General features: G+C 33.2%; 1 protein-coding gene across 3 annotated transcripts; it reads left to right on the top strand.

The window, feature by feature from the left end:
* Positions 1-2,198: 2,198 nt before the first annotated feature.
* LOC108021884 (uncharacterized) lies at positions 2,199-12,923 on the top strand. Of its 3 annotated transcripts, XM_017090722.3 has the most exons (5): positions 2,199-2,777; positions 2,862-2,954; positions 9,711-9,844; positions 11,180-11,840; positions 11,893-12,923. In XM_017090722.3, the coding sequence occupies exons 2-5, from the start codon at positions 2,882-2,884 to the stop codon at positions 12,069-12,071; spliced, it is 1,047 nt and encodes a 348-aa protein (XP_016946211.1). In that variant the 5' UTR covers positions 2,199-2,777; positions 2,862-2,881; the 3' UTR covers positions 12,072-12,923. The 3 variants fall into 3 exon arrangements, with proteins under 3 accessions (XP_016946211.1, XP_043949712.1, XP_016946282.1); XM_044093777.2 differs by having other exon boundaries at positions 2,201-2,954; XM_017090793.2 differs by lacking the exons at positions 2,199-2,777; positions 2,862-2,954 and adding an exon at positions 3,182-3,206.
* The last annotated feature ends 257 nt before the right edge of the window (positions 12,924-13,180 follow it).

Genomic DNA, 13,180 nt, shown 5'->3' on the forward strand with positions numbered 1-13,180 from the left:
AGCAGGCAACCTGTTAAGTAACTAGTAATACAAATAAAAAGAATTGTCAAAAAAAACTTTTTTTATGTTTAAAAAAAATTTACTGACAATCGGCAAAAATTGAAGTTTGTTTAAGAAGGGCGACATTGCTGGTGCACAAAGAAATTAAAATAAGTATATAGAATGTTGAAAGGAATTAAAAAAAAAAAATGTTTCAAATTTTAACCGCAATGTAATTATTATGGTTTAACTGTCAATCCGTAAAAAATGGAAGAATTCTGCCAGTGCGCATAGAAATACTAATAAAGAACTTGATTCTACTGTGATCCATCCACAACCTATTATCCGGTGAACAGATGGTCCATAAGGTTTTGCCTATCCGATAATTTTCCAATTAGTTCCCCCATCCAAATTTGACGGACTCTTTAATGCGATAGTTTGGCGATGTTTTTCCGTGCAAATTTAAGTTCTTCTTGTCTGTGAAAATTTAAACATTCAATACGAAAATATAACCAATAACGACAGGGAGCAATGAAAACTAGAAGGCGCAGAATCAACAGGGTTGGTTACATTAGCCCGATCACCTGTTATTAAATGGTAGATGGTGGATGTGCTTTGTTTAACATTCGAAAATGGTAGGCGCAGAACCAACAGATTTGGTTAGATAAGCCACAGGTATTCAGATCACCTGTAATCAGATGGTAAGTGGTGGATGTGCACTGCGGGAATCGGAGCTTCACATTTGTCCAAATCCCCAACTATTTCCAGCGGACGGACTCTATGGGAATGGGGTATTACCACATAATCCAACTGCAGGAAACAGCTGGGATTTTTTACAAATATGAAACTCTTACTTCAACAGAGCACATCCACAACTTACCATCCAATCGTCCGTCAAATTAGCGTCGATCTGTTAGCAACGAAAGTGCAATGGTGCATTTTGAAACATAGTGGCTCTTTTTATTTTTAAGCTTTCTCGACAAGTAAAAAAATTCAAACTGCAAAATTGCTTAGAAAGGACACAACCTAGGCCTATTAATATTTCAAAATCGCATTTGAAATATAGTGTCACCACAATTTAGTTCACAGCCCCCTTCACAGAGAATTTGCCAATATGTACTCTTAGCCAGGCTAATAGGCGTTTATTCAAGCTCCTTGTCAGAAAGTTTTAACATAATGCACTGCATGCCTTAATACTACGCAACATAGCTGAGTTTAAAACTCGTTCATATCCCGTATAGTTTGGATTTCAAGTTAACCTCTGCACGAAATAAGCTGTGAGCCACTGTACATATTCATTCTGCATTACCTTAGCTTGCCTCCAGTGATTCGCATATTATCGAATGTAAAGTTAAAAACAATTAATTAATGCAGTTATAATAAGTACTGATCAAAGGAAATTGGTTACGTTCCACTAATTTAAGTCTTGTTTTAGCAGACACTACTTTTTAGAGGTGGAGAACTATCGATGGCACTATCGACACTATCGATAGTTTAGCGCTATCGCACCGCCATCGATTGCAGGTATGCAATATCGATAGTTTTTCACGCGGCATCCCACATTACAAAGAAAAATATAGTTGAAAGTGGAAAGCAAAAATAAGTTAAAGCATTGATAAGTTCTTAACAATTGTGGAAAAAGGTAAGTGCAACGTGTTTATTCATATAAAGTAAAACGACGCAGCTCAACTATTCCTAGCAGTGAAAATTAACACAAATGAAAATGTTTATTAATTGAATGAAATGTCTTATACTCTTTAATGAAATAGTTTATTAATTTGTATAACACAAAAGCAACAAATGAAATGTATGCTTTATTTTTAAGAATTAAAAATGTAATAAAGTTTTGTTTAATTTTCATTTTATAGCTTTTTACATTTAACAATTAAACAGCATTACACTACCGATAGCATTATCGACACTATCGATGGCTTAAGAAAAATAATATCTCGCTATCGATGGCGCCGACTATCGATAGTTCACCACTACTAGTTATACGGTCACCATAGTGAGTCACTGGACCATCAGCTAGTTATAAGTTATTGAAAAGGTCTAGAACGCGCCAGCTTCTATATGAAGGAGGGAAAAGGTCGCCTCCTAAAGCTTGAGGATTCATCAGTAGCCATTGCCAGGATTCTATGCGCCTTCCGAAGTATCCGCGGTATAACTCTGGGAATTGAAGACGGCACTAACTTCCCCAAGGCGAAAAAATTTCTTTGAAATTTCATTTTTTTTGTGTTTGTGCACCAGCAGATGTTTTAATTTTGAAATCTTTGGTCGCACTGCAGAAATAAGATTTTTTGACTAAAGAAACTCTTAGGCGATCAAACAAATAATATTCAATTTCCGCTACAATTGTCGGAAAGGAAATCCCATCCCTGATCTATTTTCTAAAAGCTAATTGGCGTTGACAACTTTACAAATGCTAGCATTCAAATTGTATTTGGTTTTGCTTCGTCTTAGACGTTTTCCGAGCAACTAAATTTTGCACGCATGTTCCGTTGTTGCGAAATTTAGTAGTTGTTGCAGCATCACCTCTTTCCGAACAGCCTATAATTGTGCAGGATCTGGTTGGAACAATTGGTAAATTATTTTTTGATAAAAAGCCGAATCAGCATTTCTTCCTCGAAAAAGCTGTCCTAAGTGCTGGAAAGTGCTTATGTGTATCGATTAATCCCAGTACTGCAACTTTGTTTCTGATCTGATCAGTTGGTTTGTACGGGTTTAAGACGGATGAAAAGTGTTATTGAAGTTTTGTAGAAAATAGGGTACAAAGTACCACAAATACGCGCTATTCAGTGAGTGCAAATTTATGCCGTAAACTAGCCCTAAAAGTAAATAAATAATAAAAACACTTCTTTGGTGTTTTTTCGGAAAATCAGTGAAGAACAAACTGCGTTAAATGTCTTCGTCGGAAGTCATGCTATCGCGTTTGTTGATCCTAGCGCAAAAATGTAACAACTTCTACCTAACAGGTAAGAAATACATTCTCCGTGAGCGGAAAACACCCATTAACAGCGCGATATATATATACATATGCTTTACATATTGATTAGTTTGATTATTTCCATACATGCGTTTGTATCATTATGTTTCTCTGTTCGTACGATTAAATCCAATTACATTTACTGTGTACATAATCTGTTAATATTGTTGAATTCTTAGGCATCGGGCTTGTAACAAATGAAATGTCTATATAAATGTTACTGACATATGTATGTATGTAGGTACGTTCGCACTAAAAAATGTAATGCGTAATTTTCTAAATTGCATTCTTGTTTTTCATCAGCTTATTTTAAGGAACATATTTAGATAAATTAGAAACTATTTAAGATACGTATTTACGAAGTCTCCGAGGGATCCACCTGAGTGATTGCATCTTGAATTAGAAAAAAATTAGGTTTGAATTAGTTTCACAAAAATAAACAGTTGCGGAAAAATATACAGTTTTAGTATGCACCATTTCTTGTGTTTCAGTACAAAAACTAATAATTTACACTGCTATTTTTTCCGCTACTGTTTTTGGGAATCTTGTATTTAATGTACAATAACTAATTTCCCGTTTTTGGTGCGGGCAAATTAACTGGAAATTGTGTTATTATTTTTGTAAACCACTGGTTATCTTTATTAAATAATGTGAAAGTGGATAACTCCAACTATAGTACATCACATACATACATAAGTAACCGCAAGTGCTAGTTCTTTGTTGTTCTGTTTTTTTGGCATATCCTTTTTGTCTATATATGATCCGTTGTCCATTACTTAAATTATTTGTATATACATACATATGCCAAAAAATTTTGTATTATTTAAAATGCAAGTATGTAAAAAAGCCTATTCACTTTAATTGATCGGCCTATTTGCCTTTACCTGCATTTTTCAGGAAAGACATGTCGGTAGAGGGAAAAACTATGAAAGCTAAAAAGTTGGGACTCTCGAAATGTTTTTCATACTGTACCAAACTGATTTGCAAAAGCTCACAAAGTGGTTTACAAAAAATTTATCTATTACTTAAAAATCACTGTGGACGGCAGTACACGTAGTGGCGAAGTCCGTTGTATTGTGACAATTAAAGAAGCGATATGTAGAACTTTTTTGTAGCAATAGTGTTTTGGAGGAATTGCAATTTTTTGCAATAAAATCCCAGAGTGCCTTATAACAAGAAAGAGAAAAATACACAAGCGAAAGGAAATGCATATTTACTTTAAAATGTACCCCAAAATCTGGTTTTCGTAAAAAATTTTAAACGGAGGATCGAAATCTATAAAATGAGGTGTAACGTATTCAAACAAATCGATTGCATTGGCTATCGAGTGGCTATATCACTCATGACGATCGGACCACAACATTACTTCGTGTATCTATAGTAGTCGCTATTGCACCTTCTACTGGTTCCCTTCGCCACTTCGTCACAGTGATATTACCAAAGAGAAAAAGAAACATTTTACTGTGGGCAAGAAGTAAGGTGAATTTGTTTGTAAAGTGAAAATTCTTCATTTATTATCCTGAATCAATTTCATCCCCTTCAAATAGTCCCTTTCCGGTATAGCCATGAGCGCCCCCGTCGATTCCGCTTTTATCTCTTCAATCGACTCGAAACGCGTTCCCCGGAGTGGTCTCTTGAGTTTTGGGAATAGTCAGAAGTCACTCGTAAGAAGAAGTCGAATTCTTGGCGAAATGGTAACGAACCAAGAGTTGTTGGCCCATAATTCTGGTCTTTATCGACGAATTGCTTCACGCAAACGGCGCATAACGCTCAAATAATATTCCTTATTAACAGTTTGGCTAGCCACACCACGAAAATCGAAAAAACTGTCATCATAGCCTTGATTTTTGAACGACTTTGACGTGCTCGCCTCGCCTTTAGCACTATATTCGCTTGATTGGTATGTTGTTTCAGGTCCCCAAGTCATCAACACGTTCCCTCTTTGAAGTCTTTGTACCACTTAAAAACATTTTTCTGGGTCATGGTAGAATCACCAAAGGTCTTGCGCAGCATCCTCAACGTTTCCGCAGCCGAAATTTCATTCCGCAAACAAAATTTGATGGCATTTATCTGCTCAATTAAATCAGACATTGTAAATATCGATACTGACATTGACATAAAATTACCGCCAAATGTCATTAACCAACTCAAAAAAAAAAACAACTAGTCCGCCATCTTAAGCCCGCGAGTTTTAAATTGAAAAATCACCTAACTTTTTGACCACAATAGTAATTTCGGTTATTTTACTTCAAACAATTATTTACCTAGAAAAGTCTCATAAAGTTTAAGAACTCAAAATAAAATACAAAAACCGGCCATAGAAATTATATTTTTTTAATTTGGTACTTGTTTGTTGGTCCATTTAGTTTATAGTTTATATATAATGGTTTATATATATAATAGTTTATATATATAATATTTTATATTTATAATAGTTTATATATATAATAATTTATATATATATAATAGTTTATATATATATAATAGTTTATATATATATAATAGTTTATATATATATAATAGTATAGTATAATAGTTTATATATATAATAGTTTATATATATAATTTTTTATATTTATAATAGTTTATATATATAACAGTTTATATATATAATCTACTTTAAAAATAGCTCAACATTTTTTTAAGAGGATAAAATATTGCAACGCAATCGAAAGCTACGATATCCAGAAGTTTGGGTTGCGTTGTAATATTTCAGAAGTTTTTTGCAATGCCAACCAGGGATTTTAATGGGGAATAATAATGACTATCCGAAACCTTTTGAAAATCTGTGGGAGTAAAATACCAATTTAATTTTTGAAATTCAACACGATCTGTAACGAAAGCATGTCAAAAGCGTCTTAAACTCTGGTACCGGCAGTACCTCATTGAAAGTTAGGCGAAAGCCTTCAATGTCATTAACCGATCGTTGGACTTACCTCTAATCTGACATCAAAGAGAGTATACTTTGATAACCATAACCACATGGAAATTGTTGATGTATGGCAATCCTTATATACTTTTATACCCTTTCTGAGGGTTTATTGATTCTGTCAGAAGTATGCAACGCAGTGAAGGAAACGTTTCCGACCCCATAAAGTATATATGTTCTGGATCAGCGTCACTAGACAAGTCGATCTAGCCATGTCCGTCTGTCCATCCGTCTGTGCGTCCGTTTCTACGCAAACTTGTCTCTCAGTTTTAAAGCTGTCGGGCTGAAACTTTCCCAAAAGTCTTCTTATTATTGCAGGTAGTATATAACTCGGAACCAGCCGGATCGGACAACTATATCTTATAGCTACAATAGGAATTATCGGGGAAAAAACTTAAAAAAATCTATCTTCGGGGTTTTTTAACATATAACCTTCTCAGCTTGGAAATAACATTTTTTAATTAGTTCTGAATTTCGAATTAAATTTGATTAAAATCGGAAGACTATATCATATAGCTGCAATATGAACGTCGGTTGAGGTCTATTAAATTTGCAATTATAAATTTATTATCAACCATTAAGAAAAAATGTAATGTTCGCCTGTCCGTATGAACGCTGAGATCTCGGAAACTATAGAAGACTAGTTATAAAACTGTAGCTAGAAAAGTCAAACTTGGCATGCAGATTCCTGGGCTTCGTAGCGCAAGTTTTTTTCAGCGGGGTGATAGAAACATAATTGTAACTGAAATGTGTTTGTATCATCAATACCAATCGACTGACCTAAAAAATGTGCCACACTCACTCTAACGTCCAACGTCTAACGCCCACATAACATCTACTTAAATATCCGGTAAATAGCACCCTAAAACATCGTTTTGCTGGTTATAAAAATGTGCAACGCCCACTATAACGCCCACAAATGGATTAAACGCTTAAATCTGTCTGCCGCATCTATATGGTATAACATCTACTGAAATATCTGGTAGGTGGCGCCGTAAAATATCGCTTTGCTGCTTATATATCTCCATTTCCCTTTTGCTTCTTAAACTGAGTAACGGGTAACGCGTTCTTCCTTGTTTACGGCGCGCTGCAGTTCAATATGCACTAAGCGTGCCGAATGTAGGGAATATAGAAAACGTATTTATTTCGTAGATCAAATATTACGTTTTCGTCACAGAAGTTGAATTCAGAACTATTGATTGTTGAAGGTGCTATCGTCGCTATATTTTTTTCTTTAAGAGGTGTTTTAATAGTGATATATCTGATCAAAGAAAAAACAATTCAATTCAACAATTCAATATGCACTCAGCGTACCGAATGTAAAAAATATAGAAAGTGTATTTAGTTCGTCACAGAAGTTGACTTCAGAGCTTTTGATTGTTGCTGGTGCGATCGTCGCTATATTTTTTTTGTTAAGAGGTGTTTTGATAGTGATATATCTGATTTAAAAAAAAAAAAACAATTTAAATAATAGTTCTGCAAACTAAAAAAGTTCTATACCTGGAGCTAACATGTTATTTGTAATTAAAGTACTGCAAATACACCAATCGGCATAAGTATTTTGACGAAACGAAAGTTAAATATACTCGTAACTTGAACTTGATTCGTTTATCTATTGGCATCAATAAAAAAGTTAATTTAAGTGCCGTTTGAATGATGCAATACTTTTCTTAACTCATTCGATATTTATTGAAAAGGACGAATTTTTGTAAAATTCTACTTTTTCCCTTGTCTTGAAAACTTAATTTTCTTAATTCAAAAGTTTTTCTTTATAAAACTAAAACTAACTTTTTTTAATAATTTTTTTTCTGATACTTTTGGATTTTTTGTAAATGGTTAGGAATGTGCATCTTGCATCTGAGCCACATTTTTCAATTTCATATACATTTTGTCCGACTTGTCAGCTGCCAAAAATCAGGTTTATAAGAATTATAATAATTAATAACAAAAAAAGACTTTTTTTTTATATTTGACAATTTTTGAAATTCGTAATTTTTATCGCTCCACTTTGTATACCCTTGCAGAGGGTATAGGAACTATCGGGGAAAAAACGAAAACAAAACTAAATCTTCGATGTTTTTTAACATATAACCTTTTAAGCTTGGAAAACTTATTTTTTTTATTAGTTCTGACTTTAATTTAGTTTTTTTTAAATTCGGACGACTATATCATATACACTGCAAGCCAGCAACAATCCTTAAAAATTTCACATGGTGTTACTAAAGTTGATTATTTCTTATAACTGCAAGGGTATACAAACTTCGGCTTGCCGAAGCTAACTTCCTTTCTTGTTTTTTTTTAAAGGGATAAACATGTAAACCAATTTGAGGTATTTTTCAGATTTTTAAAAGAAACAATCAATTTTTGGAAAAAATTTTTAAATTACATTTTTTTTTAAGCTATTATAATTCTTGGTCGATCTCATCAAGATGACTTTAACTATTCCAAAGATATATAATAAAGACTGAGTGCAACTTTTTCGAAAAAGTGCCAAATATGCCATAGTGTGACCCCTATAACTCTGGTAAAACACTGAATTTCGCAAAGCCGTTCAAATTAAAATTTTGTTGTGCCGTTGTGAACTGGAAAAGCAAAAAAGTTCGATGTAGATCGGACCATCGGAACATGATATTCAATTAAATGATTTTTCTCAACAGTTACATATTTACATATCTTATAGTAGTATTATAGCATCTATTACTATACATTGTGTTGCTAATTATATAAAAAAATGGTAAACTTCAAACTTTACAAATAAACTACGGTTAAATGATTTTGTATTTCCTTTTTTTCTGTGTCTTATAAATATCCCTGGACTCGGGGTTCGGAAAGCCATATATCTTCGATATGAATGACATAATATTTTAGGAGCATTATTTTATTTAAATAAAAAAAAAATAATGTTATATAGAAGTACATTTTGTTAATCATAGTAAAATAGAGTAATTCAATTTGTGTATTTGAATGTTATGTATTACATTACTATTATGTTGTAATTATTTAGTATAGTTATAAAAATATAATCTGTTTAAATTTATTTTCATATTTAAAACATTACAATATTAAAGTTTAAAAAAAAAAAGTATCTTGTTTTTGGCCAAGGGTAAACATTAAATAGTCTGTGTCTCTGTTTGAGTTATTAAAAGAAAAGTAGGAAATTAAAATTGTGGGCAGCGAAACATATTTATTTTGTTAATAAAAGTGATATTTATTATAGTTTAAAATGTTGTGCATTGATCTACATATGTTTAAAGTACTTCCAATTTAAAGGCGTGTATGGGTCTTATCCTAGAAAATTCTGGGTCCGTTAGCCGAAAGTGGCATGATAAAATGTTTTTTGTTTACAAATTTATTTGCGTGTTGTGTTTGGTCACACAAGCAAGTAAGTGCATTCTTTAGATTTTTACTCTTAACTGACGCCGCCACCAAAATATAGCTGAAATATACAGTTAGATTTTTAGCCGTTACGCACCTTACAGTTATAGTAGATTGGTTTTTGATATAACCATGCAGCCATATAATATCGGAGTACCTGTGTCTTGCGAACAAAGCTAAAAAAGTAATTTGAAACACAAACTTATTTTATTAAACGTATTTTTTATACAGCCATCGATACCATTTATTCTTTATGATAATAGAAATAATTTTCGGAGAAGCTTAAGATTGGGATAGTATTATATACATTCAAATTTCTGTAAACTCTTAAGCTAATAAGAATTCAACAAATGATATTTTGATGTTTAGTGTTATGGACAAACTATCCTCGATCTGAGTTAATTAATTTAACGTAATTATTCACTGATTATTCACACATAGGTTTTCATAAATGTGATATTCGGCCATTTGTGGTTGAGGGTCAACAAGTTGGTCTCATCAAGTCAGATGTTCTAAAGCATCTCACAAAATATCCGGAAGTATTTTGCATTCGAGACTGCGAAGAAACCAAACAGGTGAGTGAAAGCCAAAACGGTGTATAAATAACTACACCGTGCCCAATTTTACTTTTAAAAAGAAAGGAAGTTAACTTCGGCAAGCCGAAATATCAATATTAGTAACACCATGTTAAATTTGAAAAGATTGTTTCTAGCTTCAGTGATACTAAAAAAAATTATTTCATTATTTTTGTGACCATTTCTTTCACAGCTATTTGTTAGAGTCGTCCGATTTGTATACCCTTGCAGAGGGTATAATGATTTCGGTCAGAAGTTTGCAAAGCAGTGAAGGAGACGTTTTCGACCCCATAAAGTAAATATATTCTTGATCAGCATCACTAGACGATTCAGTTTAGCCAAGTGCGTCTGTCCGTCCGTTTCTACGCAAACTAGTCTCTTTGTTTTAAAGCTATCGCGCTGAAACTTTCCCAAAAGTCTTCTTTATTTTGCAGGTTGTTTATAAGTCGGAACCAGCCAGATCTATATAGCATGCAATCAGAAAATAATATAAAAAAATTATATCTTCTTTTTTTTTTGACATGTAACCTTTTACTTATTTATTAATTATTTTTGAAACTCGAATTATATTTGATCAATATCGGACGACTTATTATATGTCATAAAAATGGTCGAAACACTGGTGGAAAAATAATATGAAACAAATATATATATAATTTTTTATGTTTTTAAGAATTTTGAAATCAATTTAATAAAAATCGACTCTAACATGTACCTGTCAAAGAAACGTTCAGAGAAATAATAAAATAATAATTTTTGAATAATAACACTGAAGCTAGCAACAATCCTTAAAAATTTCACATGGTGTTACTAACATTGATTATTTCTTATAACTGCAAGGGTATTCAAACATCGGCTTATCCAAGTTAATTTCCTTTCTTGTTTTTTTTAAATTTTTATTTCAAAGTAGTGTAAAAACTTTATTTTTTTTATATTTACATTTTTATTACGGGCCGTAGCCACTCAAAGATTTTGCTTATTGATTTCTTAAATGGATTACCCTTTTTACCGGAATCCAGATAGCCAGGCAAGAACCCCACTTCATCGTGCTCTAACTTTGAAATTTTTTAATATTTTTAATTTAAAAAATGTATAAATGTACATACACATTACCCAAGTATATGGTAAAAATTTTAAGTTGTATCTTTTAATAGTTAATGAAAAAAATTCACAAAAAAAAAAAAACAGTTAGAAAAACGCCTTCAACGATCTTTAGGACATTTCCATTTTAATTTTGGGTCAATCGACGACTGTGGGCAGTATCGAAGTGCAAGTTATCGTATGCACGCAAACCAAACTAATAATTCATATTGAAATTGACTTTTGTAAAAACAGGGGTTTGTTGAGCTGAATCCAGCATTTCGTGATTACAATGAGCGCACTGAGAAACTCGAAAAGGTATTGCTCGACCTACGCTCCGAGGGATTACTACCTGCTTTACAGGGATGGAGGGATGAGTACTTTGAAGTAAAATCGGAACGCAGGGCTCTACTGAAAATGGAACGAGCAGCAACTCCGCTCTTTGGAGTGCGGAAGTATGGCGTCGATATCAACGGTTACGTAAGACATCCGACGCTTGGATTATGTATTTGGCTACAGCAGCGATCCAACACAAAAGAGACATGGCCTGGGAAGTGGGACAATATGGTAGGCGGTGGACTTTCTGCAGGCTTTGGCATTAAGGAGACAGCCATCAAGGAGGCAGCTGAGGAGGCATCGATTCCATGTCATCTTGTCAAGAACTTGGTGTCCGCAGGATGTGTCTCATTTTACTTCGAAAGTCGGCAAGGGCTTTTTCCCAATACCGAATATGTCTTTGACTTAGAGCTACCGGTCGATTTTGTTCCGCAGAACGCTGACGGAGAGGTACAGGCTTTCGAGCTGCTCCCAGCCAAGGATTGCGTGGAGAGAGTATTCACTTCAGATTTTAAAACCACTTCAGCTCCTGTGGTTATTGACTTTCTTATCCGACACGGGTATATAACTGCAGATGATGGTAAATTGTAAATTATTAGTGTAGTCTAAATACTCATTATTTCGTTTTGCAGTTGTAGACTTTACGCAAATCGTTGAGCTCTTGCACGTGCCCTTACAGTCTCTTTATACGTACAAGGCACACTCGGAGCAGTCTCAAAGGCATCATCAGAATGTGCAGAGCGATACAAAAAACTACCACTGTTCAAGCTTAAAAAAATTGTTGGAGAATGGGCACAAGAAAGCAACTTAATCAAAACTTCATAGTTTCTGGAAAACAAAGATTTATTGAGGGCAAAAAAATGAATTTTAACTGAATACGTTAAACAAGAATCAAAAGACTGCTTGTGAAGTGAAATTTCCAAACTCAAGAGAGCAGCTTATGATGGATAAAATAAAAAGGTAGCTTATATATATATTACCCAACCCAAAACAAACGAAAAGAAAACAAAAACAGACGTACGAATAACTAAACCTAAACTAATAATTGACATTTTTAACGATGAAAACTCTGATTAGGATTACAAAAACTAAAAATTCAGCAAAAAAATCCGCTTATTAGAAGGGATTGTGTTGTAGAATAGCGGTCGGTACGAAATACAATCACATTTTGTGTTTTTTTTTGTGTGAGTAACTCGCATGAGGCAGCTTATCGATGTGTATGTGAGTAACGACTATTGACCTATGGTGTGGAACAGTGTGCTGGCAGAGGCTGAGAAGAGCAGAGCGCTGTTGTGATTTTATTGTGTTATTTATTTCCAAGATAAAAAAGTTGCTAGCGATTAACGTGACCAGTATGTTGATGTAAGTCCATTGTAAAATGTCGGTTTATTTGTAATCACTAAAATTCAGCGTTTTATTTTAACTATGTAATTGACAAAAATTTGCATTTACATTGCCTATTCAATATACCAATGAAAAAATTGACAACTTAAAAAAATTATTAAAAATAGTTAAGTAGCAATAATATTCAATTTTTAATAATATTTACTTATATGTGTGTGCCAAATGCTCAAACTGAAGATAAATTTACTTGTTATATAGGTTTCTGTTGAGTTTTTAAGTTTTTTGTATGTTAATAAAAAAGAATACACTATTGATTTTACACCGTGAATTACGTATTATTAAAACTGTTTGATTTCAGTGCACGCATTTATATAATTCGAAATATTGCAAATGCGCCATGGTCAACTTTATCATTAAAAACTATGTTCAAAACAATAACGAACACTGTAGTGGACGGTCTTAACCCTTGGAAACCCGTTACCCAGCTAAGGAACGTGCGAAGATTTATGGGTGCAGCAAATCGGATGTTTCCGAGATTGCAAACTTTATTTACTTATAACATTTAAATGTATTCCA

Source organism: Drosophila biarmipes, unplaced genomic scaffold, assembly GCF_025231255.1.
Source record: "Drosophila biarmipes strain raj3 unplaced genomic scaffold, RU_DBia_V1.1 ptg000008l, whole genome shotgun sequence".
NCBI lineage: Eukaryota > Metazoa > Arthropoda > Insecta > Diptera > Drosophilidae > Drosophila > Drosophila biarmipes.

Bases quoted from the DNA above. Each gene is read 5' to 3' on its own strand.
- LOC108021884 (XM_017090722.3), top strand. From the start codon at position 2,882: ATGTCTTCGTCGGAAGTCATGCTATCGCGTTTGTTGATCCTAGCGCAA. The intron at 9,845-11,179 runs GTGAGTGAAAGC...TTGTAAAAACAG, and splicing joins ACTGCGAAGAAACCAAACAG to GGGTTTGTTGAGCTGAATCC. The intron at 11,841-11,892 runs GTAAATTGTAAA...TTCGTTTTGCAG, and splicing joins GTATATAACTGCAGATGATG to TTGTAGACTTTACGCAAATC.